At 35.7% G+C, this 22,090-nt stretch overlaps 2 protein-coding genes across 2 annotated transcripts; both read right to left on the minus strand.

The window, feature by feature from the left end:
- Positions 1-226: 226 nt before the first annotated feature.
- Positions 227-4,210, minus strand: LOC132051502 (calcium-dependent protein kinase 32-like). Its single transcript, XM_059442610.1, has 8 exons — positions 3,184-4,210; positions 2,544-2,667; positions 2,325-2,468; positions 1,988-2,140; positions 1,764-1,879; positions 1,444-1,611; positions 828-1,058; positions 227-661 (listed from the first exon to the last, which is right to left on the minus strand). The coding sequence occupies exons 1-8, from the start codon at positions 3,694-3,696 to the stop codon at positions 506-508; spliced, it is 1,605 nt and encodes a 534-aa protein (XP_059298593.1). The 5' UTR covers positions 3,697-4,210; the 3' UTR covers positions 227-505.
- Positions 4,211-7,299: 3,089 nt separating this feature from the next.
- LOC132051503 (putative elongation factor TypA-like SVR3, chloroplastic) lies at positions 7,300-21,417 on the minus strand. Its single transcript, XM_059442611.1, has 14 exons — positions 21,127-21,417; positions 20,512-20,621; positions 19,635-19,838; positions 17,878-18,054; positions 17,235-17,387; positions 16,505-16,594; positions 15,047-15,181; positions 14,800-14,916; positions 10,334-10,485; positions 10,181-10,265; positions 9,698-9,792; positions 8,498-8,663; positions 8,021-8,216; positions 7,300-7,857 (listed from the first exon to the last, which is right to left on the minus strand). The coding sequence occupies exons 1-14, from the start codon at positions 21,329-21,331 to the stop codon at positions 7,724-7,726; spliced, it is 2,019 nt and encodes a 672-aa protein (XP_059298594.1). The 5' UTR covers positions 21,332-21,417; the 3' UTR covers positions 7,300-7,723.
- Between the last annotated feature and the right edge of the window lie 673 nt (positions 21,418-22,090).

A 22,090-nucleotide genomic window follows, 5' to 3' on the forward strand; every position in this document is an offset into this window, starting at 1 on the left:
ATTTGTTTTAAATTGCTTGTTTATTGCTGCAAGATTGAAACTACATGAAATTTGTTTAGTGCTTGCTGGAACTCTTGTATAGTTACTCTGTTGGGCTTTTCTGAAACGAATTCAAAAAAAAAAAAAAGTATGCTGGTGTCAATGACATTTGTACCAACCAACCATACACATGTTATTTTTTATTTGAATTCTAAAAATAACAGGCGAAGACATGAAACACTTGAAATTTTGAACTTAAAATGCTTTATCTAAAATATGGATTCTTCATAGCTGAATAGTTGAAGTGCACCTGACAGCCTATATACAACCATAAAATAATCACCTTCCTATACTTCATACACATTTCTTTAACCCTCCAAATAAACAAAAGAAGCTAAGGAAGAAGAAAAGAAAACTTAAAAGGAACAACCACTGAACAGTATATAAAAAGAATGTTGGAAAGCTCAAAAGATGAGCTTTTATGTTTAAATTTTCATGTTTTGGCCAAGGATTTTACTGACTCAAGCTATCTACTCTCGCTGTTCCCTCTTAAGGATCCATCTGTCATCAATTTCAAGCTAAGACTATTATATCGTTCTCGTGAATACTGTCGTGATGCCTTTCTCCAATCTGTACCAGCCTTCATCATTGCAGCAAACTCATCAAAACTGATGCGTCCGTCCTGCAAAAGAATAGAATGCGAGCACATAAAAACAATGCATTATGATTCCATTTCTTTTCCCCAACTCCAAGTCCTTAAAAAACTAAGCGGGGTATCCTCCAAAACCCACATATATAGAACCACAAATGCTTTGGAAATCAGATAAGTAAAGATGATACCAACTGACCTTGTCTGTGTCCACGTCTTGCATAATTGCATTAATAACTTCTTCACTGTTGGTTTCAATCTCGTCGGATAATGCCTCCGTTAACTCTTCAATCTCTATATACCCTGTTTGGTTTGCATCAAAAATCTCAAATGCCTTCTTCAGGTGCTCATCATTGCCCATCTTCCTAAGGTGGACTGAAATTGCCACAAACTCACCATAATCCAGATATCCATCTTTATCAGCATCGCCCTGTGGAAGTATTCACTGTTTAGTTTGTTGTGGTTTGGCCAAATAAAAGATATGACAAACAAACTTCTATGCCTACGGTTACCATTCTTATACAGTATTAAGTTTTTTAGTTAATACCATGGATGACCACACAAAGGTAGGGGTAAGGTCTGCGTACATCCTATCCTCCCCAGACCTCACTTGTGGGATTACACTGGGTATGGTGTTGTTGTTACTATGGATGCCCAGATGCAAAACAAGGAGGTATGATGAAAGGTGATTCCACCGAAGCTACCAAGATTGAATTAAGTATGTAAACTCAAATTTTGCCAGGAGTAGATTAGCTAAGCATGTTCAATCATTTCGAGTCAAACAGGATAATGATTCAGGAAAAACAAACACTTACAGCATCCATAAGAATTTGCACGTCACTATCAGGGACTTGATGACCAAGCTTCTGTAATCCAACTTTCAACTCATTCATGTCAATTTTCCCTCTGTTGCCTATATCCATCAATTTGAATCCCTCATTTATTCCAGCCACCTCCTCCACAGGCAAATGCTCAGCAATAACCTGTGAGATAGATAAGGCAATTTAGAAATAAAATGTAGAGAATTCTCAAGCTACGTAATCCAATCAGCCAACCGCTAGCAGAGAAATATTTGAAGTGAATAAAATAAAATGAAGAAACATTGATCTTGTATTGCAAGGATCAGAAATCACACCCTTAAAGCTCTTTTCTTCAGTTTGTTCATCATAGAAAATTGCTTAAGCCTTGCTTTCACTGATTCTCCCAGAGAAACATTTGGTGCCTTTTTAGCATTTTGTATCCAAGGATGATCTGCAAAGAGAATATATTCGCTTATGAGTTGTAAATCAACTTCAACATACTTTGAAAGGGAATAATGAATTCTAAATCGGTATAGAAAATGTCCAGCGAATAGTTTACCTAGCACTTGCTGAGCAGTAAGCCTCCTGCTAGGATCAGGGTTGAGCATCTTCTTCACAAGGTTTTTTGCATTGTCAGAGACCTTTGGCCAGGGATCTCTTTTAAAATCCACAACGGATCGAATGATCGCTTGAGCAACTCCTTGTTCAGTTTCTGCCAATGATATTAGATAGCAAAGGAAATTATTGATGGTAATAGCATCAAGTATCAAATATCGACGGGGAAAGGAAGAAGGAAACGATACAACATCCCCGCCAGTAATATAGCATAGAGAAATGCGAGACATTTGGCAATGTACACCATTAATAATTAACTCTTGAAGAGTAACTAAACGAACCTGCCCAAAAGGGTGGGACACCACATAGCAAGATGTAAAGAATGACTCCAGCACTCCATACATCTACTTCTGGACCATAGTTTCGCTTCAACACTTCAGGAGCCATGTAATATGGACTTCCCACAATCTCATTAAATCTCTCACCTGTCACAATTGGCTAACAGTGAATAAAATGGTCAACTACGCATATCAGTAACACACAAATATTAGGAGTTTTACCAGGCTTAAAGAATACTGAGAGGCCAAAATCAATTGCCTTCAATGCTGCTGTTTCCTTCTTGTTTGAAAACAAGAAATTTTCAGGTTTGAGATCGCGATGCATAACCCCATGCTTATGGCACATCTGTTACCAAACAAAGAGGATCATGAATATTTCCCCAAAAATAATAACTTGGAGCAACAATTCGAAAAACAATGATTAACTCTGCATCTAGTCCGCTAGCTAACTGCTTCTTTATTCTAAGTTTCAAGCCATTTAGTCGCAGTTTCCTATATTTTTCATGTAATATGATACAACTGACTTGAAACTAGAAACCGAGAGGAGAAGATGTAACAAGTTTTGGGATCACTCTAAACACCCTAAAAGAGGCCTACTTGAAAGTGAAGTCCATTAGGTATCTCACTTTCTTAACAAACAATTGTAGCTACAAGCCTGCATCACTGGTTTATAATGTATCGATTGATTTTGCAAAATTCACTCTGACAGAACCAAATTGACTAAGCAGGTATTGGTCATTCATTAAGCTCTTTCTAAGTTCTCCAACTCTACCAGTTAATAACAGAAAGTTGACAACTGACCAAAACCCTTAAGATAGACATTTAGCTTATCACAAAGAAACCAAGAAAATTGAATTTTCACCTGAATGACTTCAACGATAGTTCGAGTGACAACAGCAGCATCCCTCTCCGTATAATGGCCCCTCACGACAATGCGATCAAAGAGCTCACCACCCTCACACAATTCCATCACTAAATGAACAGCAATATCATCCTCATAAGTATCTTTTAAGGTCACAATATTAGAATGATCAGGCAAATGCTTCATTATCTCAACCTCTCTCTTCACATCCTCAATATCCACTCTACTCCTTAGCTTCTTTTTCGATATCGATTTACAAGCATACACTTCACCAGTTTCTTTCTCCGTACATAAGTATGTAACCCCAAATTCACCTCTTCCAAGCTCACGTCCAAGTTCATATGTGATCTCAATATCATGACCAGTTGGATTTTCCAACACATATGACTTGTCTACACCATCTCCTTTGGAATGACTAGCTCCATTATGAATGGAAAATGGATTTGGCTTATTTTTTTCCTTTTTCAGCTCATCAGTATCAGAAGTATTTGGTACTGCACAACAATTTCCCATCTTTAAAAACCCAACCTTTCTTCAAATATTTCAGTGCTCAAAATCGTAGCTTTATCCAACTAATCAATAAGAACAAAGCTACAACGAAAGACTAGTCAAAATTTTGATAAAGGTAACACAAAGATACCAAAACAGCAAATGGGGTTCCCTTTAAATCTTTCAACAACTTCAATACCAACTCAAAGAAAAACTGAGATCACAATAATACCAAGTTGGGATTTCAAACTTTCAGGTAAAGACACAAAGAAAGAAACCTGAGAGAAGTTTAATTCCCCAAGAAAATGACACAAGAAGAAACAAAAAGGAAAAAGGCAGAAGTTTGACAAAAAAAAAAAAGTGAAAATTTAGAAGGAGTTGTAGAATTTGGAAAATGGAGATGAGGTGATTTAAGGAAGATTTTGGGGATGAAGAAGAGGAATTTAACGTGTGAAAAGAGAGAGAATTGGTCAAAACTCCATTTCTTGGCAACCTCCTATACAACTATAGCTCCCATACTTCTAGCTCAGGTCTCGGTTTTGGGAATGTTGTCAGCTTAAATATGATGTTTGGTTTTTATTGTTATTTAAATTTTATTGTATCGTGTAACGTTGAAAAGTCTTATTTTATAGAAGATGATCTGGTTTAGCTGCATCGTTACCTTATTTATTACTATTATTTTGTTGAAATGGAATACCTTTTTTTTTATTTATTTTGTCTTTATTTGTTATCTATTAATCCTATTTATTCTTCATGTACCTTTTTAGAGTAGGTTTACCCGTATCTTACTTTTCTTTTAAATTTATTTTTTAAGTTATTGATGTTTGACATTATGTAATGACGAAAAATGATATAATTTATCCAAACATTTATATTCATCAAAATAATACAGTAAGATACAATACAATAATGTGATATAATATGATACATTATTAAACAACATGTAACAACCATCCGAACAGATTGTCCAAATCAATGTCACATAGTAATAATGATAATGTTGTTCAATCTTTTTTATCTTTAATCTCTTATGAAAATGTCACTCTTTCTAGCAAATGAACATTATGAAATATGGTGAAAATATTTTTGGCTGGCTCTTGGAGAAAGAAATTATTTTTTAATTGGATTGGTTGTTTTACCAAAATACTCCTTGTTTTATATCCCTTGAGGATAATTAAAGTTTAGCAAATAAAGCCTTGTTACAATGGTTAAAAACCAAAGATATATGTGCTAATCAAGGGGTTGAAATTCAAATTTAATTCATCTTGAAAATGAGATTTAATATGTTTTAATTGATCAGAATATTTAACACATGTGCATGGTAAATATTTTATATTTTGAAGGTCCAAAAAGTCCTATACATCCACTTCTAGAACAGAGTAGAAGTTAAAAGTATATAATAATATGTGCACTTGAATCTTCAAAGCTTCCTGATAGTTGAGAATGTCACGACAGTTGGATTTTTATGAAATAATCGACTTGATCCTTTCCATCATATAATGTGGTTCTAGAGACTGCATTTAATGAAGACCTTTGTTATTTTACTTCCATTTTGTATATTAAACAAATTCCATAGCTGTATATAATTAAGTTAAAATACTAGTACTATTAGGTTGCTAATTCCTTTTCAGAATTTTTAACTTTTGTTCGTGAGCAAGGGAATTTAAATGACAACTACACCCATAGTACAGCCTCCATCCCAATTTACGTGGCATTTTGAAAAGGTTTACTTCCACTGTTATTTCTTCCACTTTATCTGTCTGCTTAATTTCTTTTCCTACAACCAATTTCTAGCAATTGTTGCTCTAAAATTAACTTTGATTGTAGAAAAAACAAAGTGTGGAGAGGACATAAAGGTATTTTCACCAAAGTAGTTGTCGAAATTGCCGTTAAATTAGGTGAAGAATTCCCAGCGGTCGTTTTCTATCCAAGATGTTGTGGATTCTACAAGTCAAAGAAGACCATCTAGAAACTATAAAGGCGTAGTACCTATTTGCCCTTCATGACTAAACTAAGGACATGTCAACTCCATTGACGTTGTTGAGCCGTCTTTTGTCATTACATAAACATTCTCCAAGATAACAGCGTGCTCTGACGGCTATCTGTCACGACTGCTCAGGTCACCATCTATCTATAAACTTTTGGATGTAAGTCCTATGAACACACAACCAGAGTCATTTGATTGCCGTGGCAAACTATTTCTAGAACAAACTTTTTGACAACATAATGCTATGTTAAATTGATAGCATAGGAAAGAATAGTTTTCAAAATTAATACTCCCTCCGGATCAAAAAAAGAGTTCACTTAGCCTTTTTTCCTTGGATAAAAAAAGAGTCCACTTAGCAAATCAAGAAAAATTCACCTTGTTTTTTCATATTTGCCCCTATTAAGTGTTATATGATCAAATTTCAATGCCTATTAAATTAGTGGTAGTTTAGTCAAATTACCTATTTTTGTCTAGGAGTTAATATTTTCTTAAGGGATGTGCAATTGGCTAAGCGGACTCTTTTTTTTATCCGAAGGGAGTATAATATTGGATTGCGCATAATTTCTGCTTTACTTGAGCCGGGAGTCTATCGGAAATAGTCTTTCTACCTGTTAAGGTAGGAATAAGGTCTGCGTACACTCTATCTTCCCAAGACCCCACTTTGTGGGATTACACTGGGTTTGTTGTTGTTATTGGATTGCTCATAAGAAAACATAATCTCTTCATAACTAATGCAACGATTTAGTCTGCGGTAATAAGCTTAATATTTACATGACTTGAACGAAAATTCACTTTATTTTATGTGTGAGATAATATGAAATAAAATATGTAAAATAATATCTGAATAAGATATAGGAGTCAATGATTCTAAAACTTTGCTTTCCTCTTGCCGCACGTTAGTCCTTGCTATTAAGTTGGGAGAGTAACACAGTCATGACCAACGAAACATCAAAGGGAAGAAGAAGGGGCAAGGGCTGAGTTTAGGTGGCTAGGTGAAATATGTGAGCAAGCTCATGTTTTTAATTTGGCCTTTGATATATGACCATCTACTTGCAAATTGTAAATTTAGTAAGTGGTTATCTTTACAGAGGATTGCATTTAATGAGATTTCAGCTTAAAACATATCAACTCACCCTCCTACCAAAAATTTTAGCTAAATCAGCAAAAGGAACACTTGGGAAGAAATTTTTTTTAACAAAAACAAAAAAAAACAAAAAACGAAGAAAGAAAAATCTATTTAAGCTCATGATTGGTAGCACTTGTTCCAAAAATAGGTATAAACATTCTCTTTTGAACTTTTTCCAACCAAAGGTCATAAAAGAAAAGTTCTTCAATTCTTTCAAAAAAAAAAAAAACTCGCAACTGATGTATAAGTTTTCAGTTTTTGTGAAATCCGAAAATACATTACTCTAATGGTATTTGGTTGGGGGAAAAAAATCAGACAAACTGAAAAAGTGCTTCGAAAAGCTTTTTCCACGCTTTTGAAAGAAATAACATATTAAGATTAAGCGTAGTTAATTTGGTTTACGAGGCACGAATCCTTGTAAATATTTGTGCATCTACGATGAAACAGGTATATATGCAAATAGCTGGCTAAGACATGAAGCAAAAATATGTATGCGGCTCCAGGCACAAAATCATACTCTTGAGTTGCATGTGGAATTAAATAAGTAACGGGCAGCCCATTAAGCAAATATTACACAACTAAAATATGGAATTTGTTAAGGCTATAGTTGTTACAATAACAAATAACCAAATATTGAATTGTTGTGCAGCTTTCCAATAAATGCTCTCTATTGTATCATCTAAACAAATTGTGAGAAATATACTACACCTTTGTATGCCTAATCAAATCCAACTACCAAAAGGTTCAACCTATTGTATTGAAGGCTTTGACTGTTGTATAGCTCTGCATTAACCAAAATCTTACTTCACATGTTAAAAGTACAACATGCTAAAAATCGCGTATGCGTTATCCCAAAGAGAGAGGTCCTTGGAATGACATATATTGTCCCGTCCTGTGTATACTTCATCGTGTCACTTTGCCTCGTTCTATGTAAACCTTCATCGTGTCTTTTTGGCAGCCTTTGGGTTTTTCAACATCCGGATACTTGATGGAGTAACTTCAACAAGCTCATCTTCTTGAATGTACTCTATGCAATCATCCAGACTAAAATCTATTGCGGTATCAAGAACCACTGCATGTAACGATAAAGGACTTCCGTTAGTATGAGGCGGACAAAAGCAAAGACGTATTATCAGAATGTTTTAGGTACACAAGAACAATTTCATAATTAATCAGAAAGGAAAAAAAAAAAAAAAGTTGAGATTCTTCCGCAACATCATTGGTGCTGACTTTACCTGTTACTTCTTTGTTTGAACGAACATTTGTGGCAGCTTTTCTCTTGCAGACATTCAGGGCAAGGTCACCAGACCGTTGGTGAATACCAACTATTTGACCTTTATAAACATCAACTCCAGGGCCAATAAACAATTGTCCTCTGTCCTGAGAACTTATGAGCGCGTACGATGTACTTGTTCCATCGTCGAATGCAACCTATGATGATATAAGCGAAATTTAGAATATATTATCATTCTGTCCGAAAAATAGAACCAAGATTCAGTGTACGAGGATCACTGCATCTAGAAATTGCACATCGATTTCTAAAAGTTTTTAAACAGAATTTACATAAAACTCACATCTTTTTAAAGTTACAAATATTTAAACTAAATTTGAAAAAACTCGAACTATTGGCTATTCAGGGATTTCTAAGATGTAAACCAATTTAAAGTGTGCTCTACACTGAGGAGAAGATCGTGCTCAAGGTGAGAAATTACCAGTGAACCTAGATCACGAGTAGAAATATCACCAGCCCATGGTCCATAGCAATCAAATACTGTGTTGAGAATTGCTGTGCCTCTAGAAGCTGTCAAGATTGAATTCCGCAATCCAAGAAGACCACGGGTTGGTATTTTATATCTGATGAAAGTTGTCCCTTCAGACCTGATAGATGAGTTGCATCAGCGTCTTGTATTCAATGAACAAGAATGAAAAAGAATTCTGCAGCTCAACACTATAGTGCCTTTCAAAAAACCAAAATTGAAGAAGGGAAACATAGAGGTACTAAGAATTGGAAAAAAAAAAAAAAAAAAAAAAAAAGATACCGGACAACAAAGTAGGAAGACCAAGAAAAGTTCTTTTTTTTTTTTTTTAATCTCACTAATGTGAATGCTGGATGGATGTCCATAGAATGCAAATAATTAAAAAAAGCCACTTTGCCGCTCCTGGGACAATCATTGAATAAACAAGGCCAAAATTGATTCCATGAGTCTGACGTCCATATGTGATCACAAACTATGTTGCTCGGCTCTCCTAATTTGCTGCTGTATCGATGTCGGATCCTCCAAAAATGCACTACTTTTGGAGGATCAAACACACACTGGTCGACATTTTTGAAGAGTCCGAGCAACATAGATCATATATATATATATATATCATTTTCCTTCATGGTATCCTTCAGCTGAGATAAAACCATAATCCAAAACAGTTTTTATTGAATAGCTATAGCAATAATTATAAGCATATCATTTTTTTCCCCTCACAGCAGTGGATCAAAACGGAAATCGGAAGCAAGTTAATCAATTCCTAACTTTCAGCATGAGTAGAAACTTGTTAACAACATATAATTATCTCAGAAGATAACAAACTGTTGAATTGCCAGAGCTAGGTAGGAAGGATATAATTAAAAGGACCGGTAGGATTGTATAAGATATTCCAAAGCAACTTTTTTAATCTATGCTTAGAATAAAGTTGGCGATTCATTGGGTATGTTGTTGTTGTTGTTTGTTGCTTAGAATAAAGTTGGCAAAGAACAGGCAGTTCCCTAGTTTCATGGTGGAAGACTCATGATTCTTAGCAAATATTCACAATTGGACTTATCTTAAACTATCTTGTTACCACATGCCATGATGCCAAACTTTCTCCACTAAGCTAACAGAATCTTTTATCAATTTATCAGCATGACAATTTTTACTTACCCAAGCCCTTGCATATCAATCATTTGCCCACGCCTTCTCCCCAGAAGTTCAACCACAGACCCCACATGTTCTTCGGGAACCTCAACAGTAGCAATCTGCAAATATGGAATACAACAGTCAGAGCTAACAATTGATAGGAGATAAACAATACTTTTCCTAGCATACAACTTTGCACTGGACAATTTTGGAATAAATATTGCAGATTCTCCAATGTTTCATCCTTGTGTGTGTGAGTGTGCGGGGGCGCTGCCGCGCTGGAGATAATGGAAAAATCATGAGATATTACCAAAGTGCTACCAGAAATACAAAAAGAAAGTTGCCAAGCATAAAATAATCAAATAAACAGCATTATGTGCCTCCTCTCCATATGACTGAAGTACACTAATAAAAACAGTCGAACCTAATATATTGAAAATGATCTCAAGTTATGTGCATTATCCATTTCGGCCAGTTATACACAAAGCAAACTCAGCCAAGGATTACCTCATAAGGTTCCATCAACTTGTCACCCTCCCTCTTATTTATCACTTTGGGAGGTCCCACCATGAACTCGTATCCTTCCCTTCGCCTGAACATTTCTGATCGTTAGTATGAGTAAGATAGCATAATCCAGGACATGTGATAGCATTTTCTTACATGTTCTCTATCAGGATGGTAATATGCAAAGTACCACGTCCACTGACAATGAATGTATCTGCAGTTTCACCATCTTCAACTTTCATGGCCAGATTTCTTTCCAGCTCACGGTACAACCGGTCTCTTAGGTTTCGACTAGTAACATACTTTCCCTGAAAAAGTGTTTAAAATCATTTCCCATGAAAACAAGCAAGTTCTATCTGTGGTAAAGGTGGAAAAATCCTCTTCGATTAAACTACGCATTGTTCTCAAATTCATCTACTGGAAACAGCCTCTCTACCCCACAAAGATAGGGGTAAGGCCTGCGTACATCCTACCCTCCCCAAACCCCACTTGTCGGATTACGCAGGGTATGTTGTTGTTTGCTGTCGTATTATCAGCGCAGAATGTGCAATCTTATCATGTTCTCAGATCTCAATGACTATCTACATGAGAGCTGGTTTGAAGCATAACAGACAAATGAGACACAAAGAAGAAAAAAAGATTATGTGCGTTGATATAGAATGGAGTATGACAAGTGAAACAAAGATTTGGGTGGTAAAGTTTGGCATAACTTCAGCCAGAATAGCTTCTGCTATTTACCAGATAATTCTTTAAAAAATAAAACGGTATCGTTTGTTTCATGTTTACTCATTTGTGGGTCCAACCGCAGGGGCTTTCTACCGTCATTTAGCTTTCACTCTCTCCATATAATATAGCATAAATATAATTTGACTTTTAACTCTTGTTAACTTACACTTCTGTTACATATTAATGGTAGTGAAATAAAATATTAAAATAGTGGTTGAAAAGTTGCCTTGATATAGAAAACATCAGTTCAAAGTTAAAAAGTGAATAGTTAAGAATTTGATTAATTGAAAGTTCTGAAAACTGTATGCAATAAATACTAGAAAAATTGTGTCAAACATTTTGAAAGTTCCAAAATGCAAAGAATGCCATATAGATTGAATCTGAGCTAGTATCACTTCCAGGGAATCAGACATAGATGTCAATTTTTTCCTTTTGCAATTGCTATATACAATTAAAGCTCATGATTCAGATGACAGAATGATTTTGTGAACGTAAAAGTTTTCATATTAAGTGACACATTTGGTTATCACAATTTTTACTCAAAACCAGTTTTGACTTCTATCATGGAACTGTTTGAGGGATTTAAAGAGGCTTAAGACTTCAACATTCAGGAACTTTGTTTAAAAGGCAGCAAGCATTAGAATTTAGAGAAACGAGTGCATGCAATATTTTAGGAGAATACCACATCAATATGTCCTAAAGTTTGCTGATGCATAACGCCATAACCTAGGCCCACTATGATATTTTTCACTTTGGGTCTAGGCCTGTACGGCTTTAAAACACATCATCAGGCCTTGAGCCTAGGTTGGACCGCTTTAAAACACATCATCAACTGTTGGGCCTAGGTTGCATAGCTTTAAAACACACCAACATTGCCTGGTATTTTTTTATGTGGAATTTGCTTAGAGTTTTACACCATGCGGTAATTGATTCCATATTTAACAACCCAACGTACTACTGATATAGTACGCATTGGACCTAAGCTCGCACGGCTTTAAAAGGCATCTCTATGGTCTAATACTTGTTTCCCATGTATACCTAGCATCTCTCCTGCTTTTTGTCAATGTGGGATTTGTCTAAATTGTTAGATACATCTCCTGCTCTTCGTTGAGGTTTGTTCCACTTTCGTCCAAGGTTGTACGCAGAGCGACTTTGATACCAAATGTAACAGATCACCCACTCATGTTATTGTCAAGTTTGGGCTTATATCTACATGACTTAAAAACGCATCATCAGAGTCTGAGGAATTTGTCAATGTAAGATTTCCCTATGGTGTTACATACAACCCCCTTAGGAACTCAACGTCCTCCTTGAGGTTTGTCCCACCATAAAAAAGATTGCACACAAGTGGCTCTAACACTACATATAACAACCCAGCTCACTAGTCATATTATCTACATTGACCTTCAACCTGCACAATTTTAAAACGTGTTACTATGATCTACTGCTTGCTTCCCTATATACCTAGTATGTCTTTGGTGTTTTCCCGATGTGATATTTTCTTAAAGTGTTGCATTGTAAAGAAGGGAAGAGGGAGATGAGGCAGACAAGTTTTTGGGAACACAATTGGCCATGGAAGATGATCTGGAAGACAAAAGCCTCTATGAAAGTAGCTGTCTTTGGTTGGATTGTAACTTGGGGAGCCAGTTTAACACAAGAAAATCTCCAAAGAAGAGGTCTTTTTCTGGCTAACAGGTGCTATTTATGTGAGGAGGAACAAGAATCAGTTGAACATCTTTTTTTGCACTGTAGAATTTCTAGACAGTGCTGGGACTTTTTTCTGAGTATTTATGGTATCTCTTGGGTAATACCTAATAACATAGGGGACTTTCTTGAGTGCTGGCACGGGCAGAGAATTCAGAAAAGCTTGAAGCAGATTTGGAATACTATTCCTATATGCATATTCTGGATCTTATGGCTGGAGAGGAATAGAGCTTGTTTTGAAGGACAAAGAGATCATCTTTCTAGAATTAAGAAAAAAAGTTTACAGAATCTTTTCTTATGGTGTAGGAGTAGTCTTATTGGTAGCACAAATGAGTATATAGAGTTTTTGGATTTACTAGGGGGAATTAGGTGTGGGATCTTTGTTTTGATCTGCTCTCCTTTGTTTTTTCTTGTACCATCTTGGTACTTTCTATAAATAAAACTTTACCATTTCAAAAAAAAATCTTGTGCCTGTCCGGCCTCCAACCCCCCCCCCCCCCCTCCTAGCCTAAAAAAGAGGAAAAAGGCCCCCCTTGCTTCCCTTTCTAGTCAAGAAAAAAAAGGCTCGAATGGTACGATCCCTCTTTTTCTACTGAGTTACACCTTATTGGACTATTCAAGAAGGGAATTTTCCTGATTATGTTGTATGTTTCTGCAATTTCATTGCATTCACCGGAGATAATCATATCAAAAACAAAAATGAAAATTCTTTAAAGGGAGTTTCTTTAGTCTGTGGTCGAGAGAATGTCCAAAGGGACCTACTGAGACATTTAGATTAGTTCGAAGCAACGCATTTGGAAGACTCATGGTCCGTTAGCTTTGATATGTGTAATTTTTTTCATAATGACTCCTAAAAAAAAAGGAAGAAGAAGAAGACTCCTGTAAGGTCTACAAAGTGGTAGTGAGATGCGGAAATGAGAATGCTGCGATGGATTGTGGACACACCAGAAGAGATAGGATTAGGAATGAAGATATTCGGGATAAGGTTGGAATGGCATCGGTGGAGGAGAAGATGCGGGAAGCGCAGCTGAGATGGTTTGGGCATGTGAAGAGGAGAGACACAGATGCCCAGTGCGGAGGTGTAAGAGGTTGGCTATAGACGGTTTCAGAAAAGGTAGAGGTAGGCCGAAGAAGTAGTGGGGAGAGGTGCTTAGACAGGACATGGCGCATTTCCAGCTTACCGAGGACATGACCTTAGATAGGAAGCTATGGAGGACTCAGATTAGGGTAGAAGGCTAGTAGGTTGTTCCCCGTATCCCTTCGTACTAGTAGTCACAGTTTTGATCTACAGTTTATTATCCTTTGATTTTTGCTACTATATGTTGTTTCTTGTACCTTGAATATCTCATTTATCTTTGGTAGCCACTGCTTCTTTTTTCTCTCAGATTGCTTTATCAGGGTTTTTTTCACTTTCGTTAGTTGCATTTTCATATTGCTTTGAGCTATTTGTGCCTATCTGACCTTTTTTCGTCATGGTTTTTCTTGAGCCAAGGGTCTTTCGGAAACAGCCTCCCTATCTTTCGAGATAGGGGTAAGGTCTGCGTACACTTTACCCTCCCCAAACCCCACATTGTGGGATTTCACTGGGTATCTTGTTGTAATGACTCCTGTAAGGGTGATTTCAAAGTTGGTCTGTTATTTCTCGGGTGGTTGTGGAGTGGTGGTTAGGGTGGTGGATGGTGGAGGAAGAAAGAAAGGAGAAAAAAATGTTTACAAAAAAAGATTTAAGTGGTAAATTACAAGTGTCACCACTTACTTCAGATCTAGTTATGGCATTTCAAGGTGGTGTTATTCCAATTCAAAAAAGTTCAGGGGGATAACAGGACCCCACAAAGGTCGGATGTGTAACTGAAAAACCGGCCTGAGTTCAGGCGGTGCCTATGCTTTTTCGCAAAGAAAAAAAAAAAAAGAAGGATCTAGATGACAAAAGAAATAAACAAATAAAGAAAAAGGCTGCTTTGGAAATGCCTTTGTAAGACGAAAATGTATACATTGAAAGAAGCAACGCATTTTTCAGACCTTTGAGAACGGAAGTCAATTCTATAATTTACCCCATAAAGGTTGAGGTAAGGCCGGTGTACATCCTACCCTCCCCAGACCCCACTTGTGGGATTACACTGGGTATGTTGTTGTTGTTGTATGGTGTGAAAAAACACGTCTAAAAAAAAAGATGTGACTACATAGTGATTTACCTCGCGGCCAACAAAGGGGGAAGTATTGACTGAAAATGACATTTTCACGGTAGGTTCTTCAACCTTGATTGAAGGTAATGGTTTTCCCTCGCTTTTATCAGCGATAGTCTCTCCAATCTAAATTTACACAAGAAAAACAGTGATTCAGAAACAGCAAGGCTTACATGATATGTTTGCAATTATCTCAAATGACAATTAATGTATGTAAACCAACCAACCAACATCAAGGTATCTAGTATTATCATACCTGAATATCATCAATGCCACACACCGCACAAATATCTCCAGCTTCTACAGTTTCTGCAGGAACTCTACTGAATTTCTCATACACAAATAGCTCACTTACTCTGCCGAATCTGCATGCGTCTTCAGATGTACATATCTGAAAAGTTAAACATTAAACAGAAGGGTAAAAGCTTATTGTATAGCTCGTCAAGAAAAGAAATTGACAATCAAAAGCACATATGGACATACTTAGCAAACATGGATAGGGGTAGCATGTATAACAAGTTTCGTAAACAAATGATTTCATAAGCTTATCATGTCAAAAGGTTTGATAACTCATCAAGAAGAATCCTAGCATTTGAACTTATATTCTCAAATTCTCATCCTAGATTTGACAATTAGAGGTGAGAGAATGGATGGAGACTCAAGACTTGCATTCCGTTAGAGCCGAAGATCTTTGTCATCTGTCATACCAACTGCGATGCTCCTAACTTAGCATACACACATCCATCAAGCCATATAAACCGTTGTTTTTGGCTACTACAGAACTTCCGTAGAAGTTAAATCTCTTGGTAAGTGTGTGTGCTTGTAAATACAACATACACATACACTGCTTGTATATGGGAGATTTTCCCATTATTAACAAAATTAATTACCTTATCAAAACATTGTGTGCAAGTGTGTGGACGTCTTCTAAAATCTCATGATGAAACAAGAAATTTTAGTCTAGAATTTTTGGAACTTAGAACTTTGCCCATGTGTGATTAGCCTTTCCATAATGGAGAAGATTAGTTCTTTATTTCAACTGTTAATGCACCTAACACATAACATATACCAAGTGACAGAAAGACTTCCTTTTATGCATGTTACTGAACATACTAACATAGGAGGAATTAAAAATTTCTTGGTAAGCCTCTTCAAAAAAATCTCTCTTGATAAGGCTCTTAAAAGATAATTTCTCTTGATAACTGATAAGTGTGTATACTAACATAGGAGGAATTAAAAATCTCTTGGTAAGCCTCTTCAAAAAAAATTCTCTTGATAAGGCTCTTAAAAGATAATTTATCTTGATAACTGATAAGTGTGTATGACAGTGGGATATATAATATGCATACATAATCATACCCTTTTCACATACATATATACATTTCTTGTTATCAGAAGGAAATTCTATATCCTGTACAATTCGGTGAGTGAAAGAACTTATGTTGCATCCTTGCAATAGATTCCCTGGCATGAGCATAAATTAAACGATGCAGACAAGCAGTAAGACAATACAGAAGTCAATTTGAGCTCTATTAGTAGGACAAACTGAGCTAGTAGGTAGTCATTCGAGAATAATACTTTTAAGAAATAGTATGTCGTGTGTACAAACAGGAACAACAGGAGAAGTTTGCAAGGGAATAAAGAAGACTGATGATCTATCTAAGAGATTTCATAGGATAAATACCACCAAATAAGAGAAGATAGTATGACCTACCCTCACATCCATTCCTCTGCGCAGACTTCCAGCATGCACACGTCCAATAGCAATGCGCCCTTTATGTTCTTCATAATCAATATTTGTAGCCTATAATGTTTACAGATTTGTTAGATAAGCTTTTTAGTTCAAAAAAAAAAAAATAGAGATCAGTTAGATAAGCAAATACATAATTATGGCTGCTTTGAGTTAGTTGAGACATAAACTGGAAGCCCTTGAATATGTAAGCAAATTAATCAAAATGTAAGTACTTTTTCCAGGTCCAAACAGTGTCAAGAATCAAGATGATATCACATGATAAGAATCCAAAGTTTGATTCTATATAATTCATAGTTGGCTTTGCCAGTCAGCTATAAGCTGTAGTTTTGTTTTCACTCCTTTACAAGAAAAACTACAAAGTACTTAGTGGTGAAGAAGAGCGAACATCTGAGTAAGCTATCCACATTGCTATTGAAACGCCCTCTTGAATGCAGTATTACTAAAGATCATTCTATTTCTTTTTCCTATGTAACAGTGCTTAAGGTGTTTTTCAATGCTTCAACTGTTCCCACAGCTTTCGACATTCCCCAGAACAAAGAGCTTCCAGAATACCACAACACAAGGAAACAAATTTGCACCTTTTAAAGAAAGCCATTTCAAAAAATAAAGATGGTTTACTGCATAAAAAATATGTAGACCAGCAGCTCTATCATTGAAGATGTACAAAAGGAAAGATGAAGAAAGAACTAACAAGCATTTGAAGTGCACCATCTTTATTAATCTTGGGTCCTGGAATACATCTAACGACGGCCTCAAATAATGGGCCAAGATCCTCGCCCAAATTTTCAGGTGATAGTCCTGCCTTTCCCTTGATACCACTGGCATATATTACCTGAAAATCACACTGCAAAAAAGAGGATAATGAGATACAGATCGCAATCAATGTCTTATCTAGGGTACGAACAACCCCAGAAAGCTCAACTGGTTAATAGCGGAGCTTAATGCTAACAACTGGCAGGCATCTTTAATTAAGAAGTACCTCTTTCAAGAATACCCAAACAACTCCAGAGAATGTTTTCACGTTCATTTTACAACTCCCAAATAATAAAGATTACAACTCCCTAATAATAAAGATGACTTCTAATTTATCTCATGCTCTACTGTTTTTTATGCGAGACTAGCTGTAGTTCATATTTTTATCTGTTTAACATTATAACAAGGGATTATGCATTTCAAAAAATCTGAGCAAGAGCATGTAGAACTATTGCTTTATTTCTTTTTTAAAAACCCTTGGGTGAGGGTTTAAGTACAGTGGTTCAAGTAATATACGATAAATGAAAAGGGAAATATCAAGGAGACATTTCACTCTGAAAAGCAGATGACGAGAAATGTACCTGTTCGTCCGTTGCATTTAATTCAATGAAGAGTTCAAATGTAGAGTTAACGACAAACTCTGGACGAGCAGAAGGTCTATCAATTTTATTGACTACAACAACTACAGCATGGCCAAACTCCAGAGCCTTCTTCAAGACAAATCTTGTCTGTGGCATTGGACCCTCGACAGAATCTACCTAAAAATATACCGAAAATACCTTTTAGCAGGATGAATCCAAAAAGAACACAGTTATACGTGTTTTTGTTACCTTCTTCGGGAAAAAAAGAACACAGTTGTAGGTGGCTATCCAAAAAAAAAAAACACCGTTGTAGGTTTTGTGTGAAGAGAATGCATCAGGAAATAAGATACAGAGACAAACATACTTAGGCATAAATAGCAAAAGAGTGGAAACTCTACCAATAGAGAAGAAAGAATTCTAGAATTTAACCTAAAGAAAAGGGCTACAATGTGGACTAGAAACGGTACTGAAAGATAATATATTAAAACAATGTGTACAATTGAAGAAAGCACTACAATATTCTTGGGCTCGTAGAAAGCAAGCAAACAGTTCTATCAACTGAAAAATAAAACTGCGAAGAATACTCTAGATCATATCAATTACGTACTTTTGTTACTACTTTATGTTAAACAGTAAAGTTGTATCACAAATGAAAGCATTATATTAATATTTATGGCAGTCAGCAACTTTGTACAGACCCAATTATAACCAGAGGCACACGCCCTAATTTCGATAATCTAACCATCATAAAAAGTTTCAAACTAAAGTAGGAGCAATAATGTATTACGTACCAAATCAACCTCGTACCAGAAGTCCAACAGTGACTTAAAATCTTTATCTACCACAACAAATTGAATTGTACATCAGAGTGCCAAAGAATGCTTTGATGTACATTCCTAATATAAAACGGGATAAAAGGAGAGGTGTTTCATTTCTTTACCACATGATTTAACGTTCTAACTTCACTAATCATATAGATTTAATGTTGAAAAAGAATGCATATTATTAGGATTAAGAGGTTTGCTAAATTGGTTAAAGCACAAGTTATTGAGTAAAACTTGTACACCTTTTCACTCCACAGTTCCCGAAATTCCCAGTTTGGTGCCCACCTGGATAACAGGAGAAAAACTGAAAAAAGCAAAGTACATAATTCATTGCTCAAAGTAGAGGCAATGGAATAATTGACTCGTCAGCTACCAACCCCAATTATTCATCTGCATTTAATAATTTAAGCGATCTAGAACTACCTTGCTGCAAGTTAAACTACTACTTAATATTTTTGGGTCTGATAAGCTACACTTTATGTTTTAAGCAGTTCTAAACCTACATTTCATCAAATTGATCTTCTTCTATCATGTCAAGTGTTCCAAATGAACTTCACTTTTCGGAAGCAAATACTTGTAGTAACATATTCATAAAGGTCTGATATTTACACTCTAAACGGAATCCAAATGGTTAAGTTGAAATTGTCAACAATGTCTGTCCCGTTAACTTAGCATAATTCAGTTCCTGTCCTAATAACTTAGCATCCTGGTTGACTGCTTTTCTTGTTTCCTTTTTTTTTTCAGTTCTTCATTCTTTTTTACCAGAAGTAAAAAAAAAAAAAACATAAATAAGTAAACAAAAATACAGCCAAATCCTGGCACACGCAAAAGCAAAGAAAAAAATTTGTAAGAAGACCCAAACATCACGATTGATCGTATTAAATTGGAAAAGGTCCCTCTTATAAAGTTTGTAGGTAAAAGTAATCAAAGTACCACTAGGAGAATCCCTTCAACCATGTTGAGGATGCGTTCTACTTCACCACCAAAGTCAGAGTGCCCCGGAGTGTCAATTATGTTGATTTTTGTATCCTTGTAAGTAATTGACGTGTTTTTGCTAAGTATTGTTATTCCCCTTTCACGCTCTATATCATTGGAGTCCATGATCCTTTCTTGTACAACCTGGTTATCACGAAAAACCTGCAACAGGGAATTGCAATAAAATTACACTTCAATACTTTAGTCAAATGGCTTCAAAGAGAGAATCATCCCAAAAACATAACGGTGATATCAACTTCTAAATTAGAATTTATAAGTTTTATGATGATTTTGAGGAGAGGATGATTTTTATCCCGACAGCAAAGGTGTGCCTCCCTGAAACAGAAAATATACAGATTCCACCAAAAATCACAAACAACATTTCATCAGAAGTTACTTTAAATTCTTAAGCAACAGCTATTTCTCCCAACGCACAGGAGCTTATTGCCATTTCTTTAGAGACATCAACTTTTCATAGACTAATCCTTTAATAGAAAATCTATATGAAGAATGATAGCATCCTGACACTACAGGAATTTCAGATTACCTGAATATATATCTTGTCAACCTTAAAAGTTGTGTATATCAAGTTGATTAAAGAGGAGGTCGGTCAACATAGTGATTCAGTAACTCTAAGAAATTTAGTACAATTCTTTTTTCTAGCCCAGGTCACACCAACATGAATTTTTCGATAGAATGATGAGGAAGAATTTTAACTTTAAGAACATGCTAGGGCAAAAGGACACGAAGGTTATTTAATTAACTTATACTGCCCCAGATAAAAAGGTGCAAACAAGCTGCCACAAGTGGGGCTATAGAAGAACTCATTACCAACCTTTGCTTGTTTCAGCATCGAATCAACCAATGTGGTCTTGCCGTGATCAACGTGTGCAACGATTGCTATATTCCGTATATCACTTCTCCTCATCAATTGGCCCTTCTTCTCTAAGGCAGTACATCAAGTTAGACATAGAAAGCCAACAATATGTAAATCACTAAGTACATGTACAACAATATTCATTAATACTTCTTTTCCAATACCATCATTTTCTTCATTTGTGCCCCCATAGCATGGGAGCACTTAGTGCATTTTTTTCTTTGCTTTTTCAATACATGCCCAAACTACTACTTCAATTTTTACCTTGTAATCCTAGTAGGGAAACAACAATTCAAGCTAAATTTTCAATCAGAAAAGCCTCCACTAAATTACAGAAAATTTTCAAAAAGCAACCATAAAAATAATACTCCCTTGACATGAATTCGGACATAGAAGCTATTTAAGTTTTTTGAAATAAAATTTATATATTCGGAAACTATGTAAAAAGTAGTATAAATCAAAATAATTAACAACTTAAAAGATATTTAAAAGGCATATAAAGAAAAGCTTGGTTGACTGTCGAAAGCATAAATAAGGAAGGCAGTAGCAAAGTAAAGAGAAGGGTAAACAAACCAGAAGGGGCTTCAGTAACAGCGCATTTGATAGACGTGCGAATAAGTGGGTTTAGGGAACAAAGTTTAAGGGGTACTTTAGCAGATAAACAACAAGGCAAAGTGGTGCCAAACAAGTGTTTTTTAAAGGGGAAAGGAGTTGAAAGAGGGTAAGTTGTCTTGGTACAAGTAGTGATAGAGAAAGATGAAGCCATTGACATCTCCATTGCTTCCTTATCTCTCAGTTTTGTGTGTTTTTGAGTGAGAGGAGGAGAGCAGTAGAGGATTGGGGCAATACTTACGTTCAAGTGAGAGGCTAGTATGTACTTAAAGGAGTTACAAGGGAGTGGGGACGTGGGTTCGTTAGGAACAACAATAGCTGAGGCTCTTATTCAGTTTGGATTAGGGCCAAGGGCGTGCATATTTCGCTTTAACCACAAATGCAATCGAAAAAAGAAAAAAACATTATATTAAGTTGGGTTACCAATTTAATATTGACCTATTGCTTCGGTTATTGATATTTTTAGTTTACTTAATGGTATTTTGAGTTTACTTAATGGTATCCCTGATTATATAAAAGTGGCTTTAAATTAGAAACCCTAATTCAAATTTTCTACTATTTCCCTTTCCGAACTTTGGTTAGCTTGACTATACGTATTTTGTTATAATTACGCACACATATGGTTCATAACTCACTTGAGATTTTCTACCTTGGTTTTGTATTGTATTATCTTCGTCAAAAGGCAAGAAATCTACCCTGTTATGTACCATCCATTTAGAAGCACACTAAATTGCCCGATAAAACCTCAATTAAATTGAAATAAAACCCCAATTAAACTGAAAGTAGAGGCAAAGCTAAGATTTTGCATTTATGGGTTCTAGATTCTATACGCAATTTACTAAGTTCTTAATATAACAAGTTAACGTAAATCATCTCATAAAGTTAAATTGATTCTAAGTATAGAAAAATAATTCTTTTTGGGACA

The sequence above is a fragment of the Lycium ferocissimum genome, chromosome 4 (assembly GCF_029784015.1).
Source record: "Lycium ferocissimum isolate CSIRO_LF1 chromosome 4, AGI_CSIRO_Lferr_CH_V1, whole genome shotgun sequence".
Classification (NCBI taxonomy): domain Eukaryota; kingdom Viridiplantae; phylum Streptophyta; class Magnoliopsida; order Solanales; family Solanaceae; genus Lycium; species Lycium ferocissimum.

What these genes read in the sequence shown, in the direction of transcription:
- LOC132051502 (XM_059442610.1), bottom strand. Translation starts at nt 3,696, where the DNA reads ATGGGAAATTGTTGTGCAGTACCAAATACTTCTGATACTGATGAGCTG. An exon ending in CTATCGTTGAAGTCATTCAG is followed by an intron (nt 2,668 to 3,183) that starts GTGAAAATTCAA and finishes GTTTGGTAACAG; the next exon opens with ATGTGCCATAAGCATGGGGT. An exon ending in TGAAGAAAAGAGCTTTAAGG is followed by an intron (nt 1,612 to 1,763) that starts GTGTGATTTCTG and finishes TCTATCTCACAG; the next exon opens with GTTATTGCTGAGCATTTGCC.
- LOC132051503 (XM_059442611.1), bottom strand. Translation starts at nt 21,331, where the DNA reads ATGGAGATGTCAATGGCTTCATCTTTCTCTATCACTACTTGTACCAAG. An exon ending in CGATGCTGAAACAAGCAAAG is followed by an intron (nt 19,839 to 20,511) that starts GTTGGTAATGAG and finishes TCCCTGTTGCAG; the next exon opens with GTTTTTCGTGATAACCAGGT. An exon ending in TTGAAGGGATTCTCCTAGTG is followed by an intron (nt 18,055 to 19,634) that starts GTACTTTGATTA and finishes GTATATTTTTAG; the next exon opens with GTAGATTCTGTCGAGGGTCC.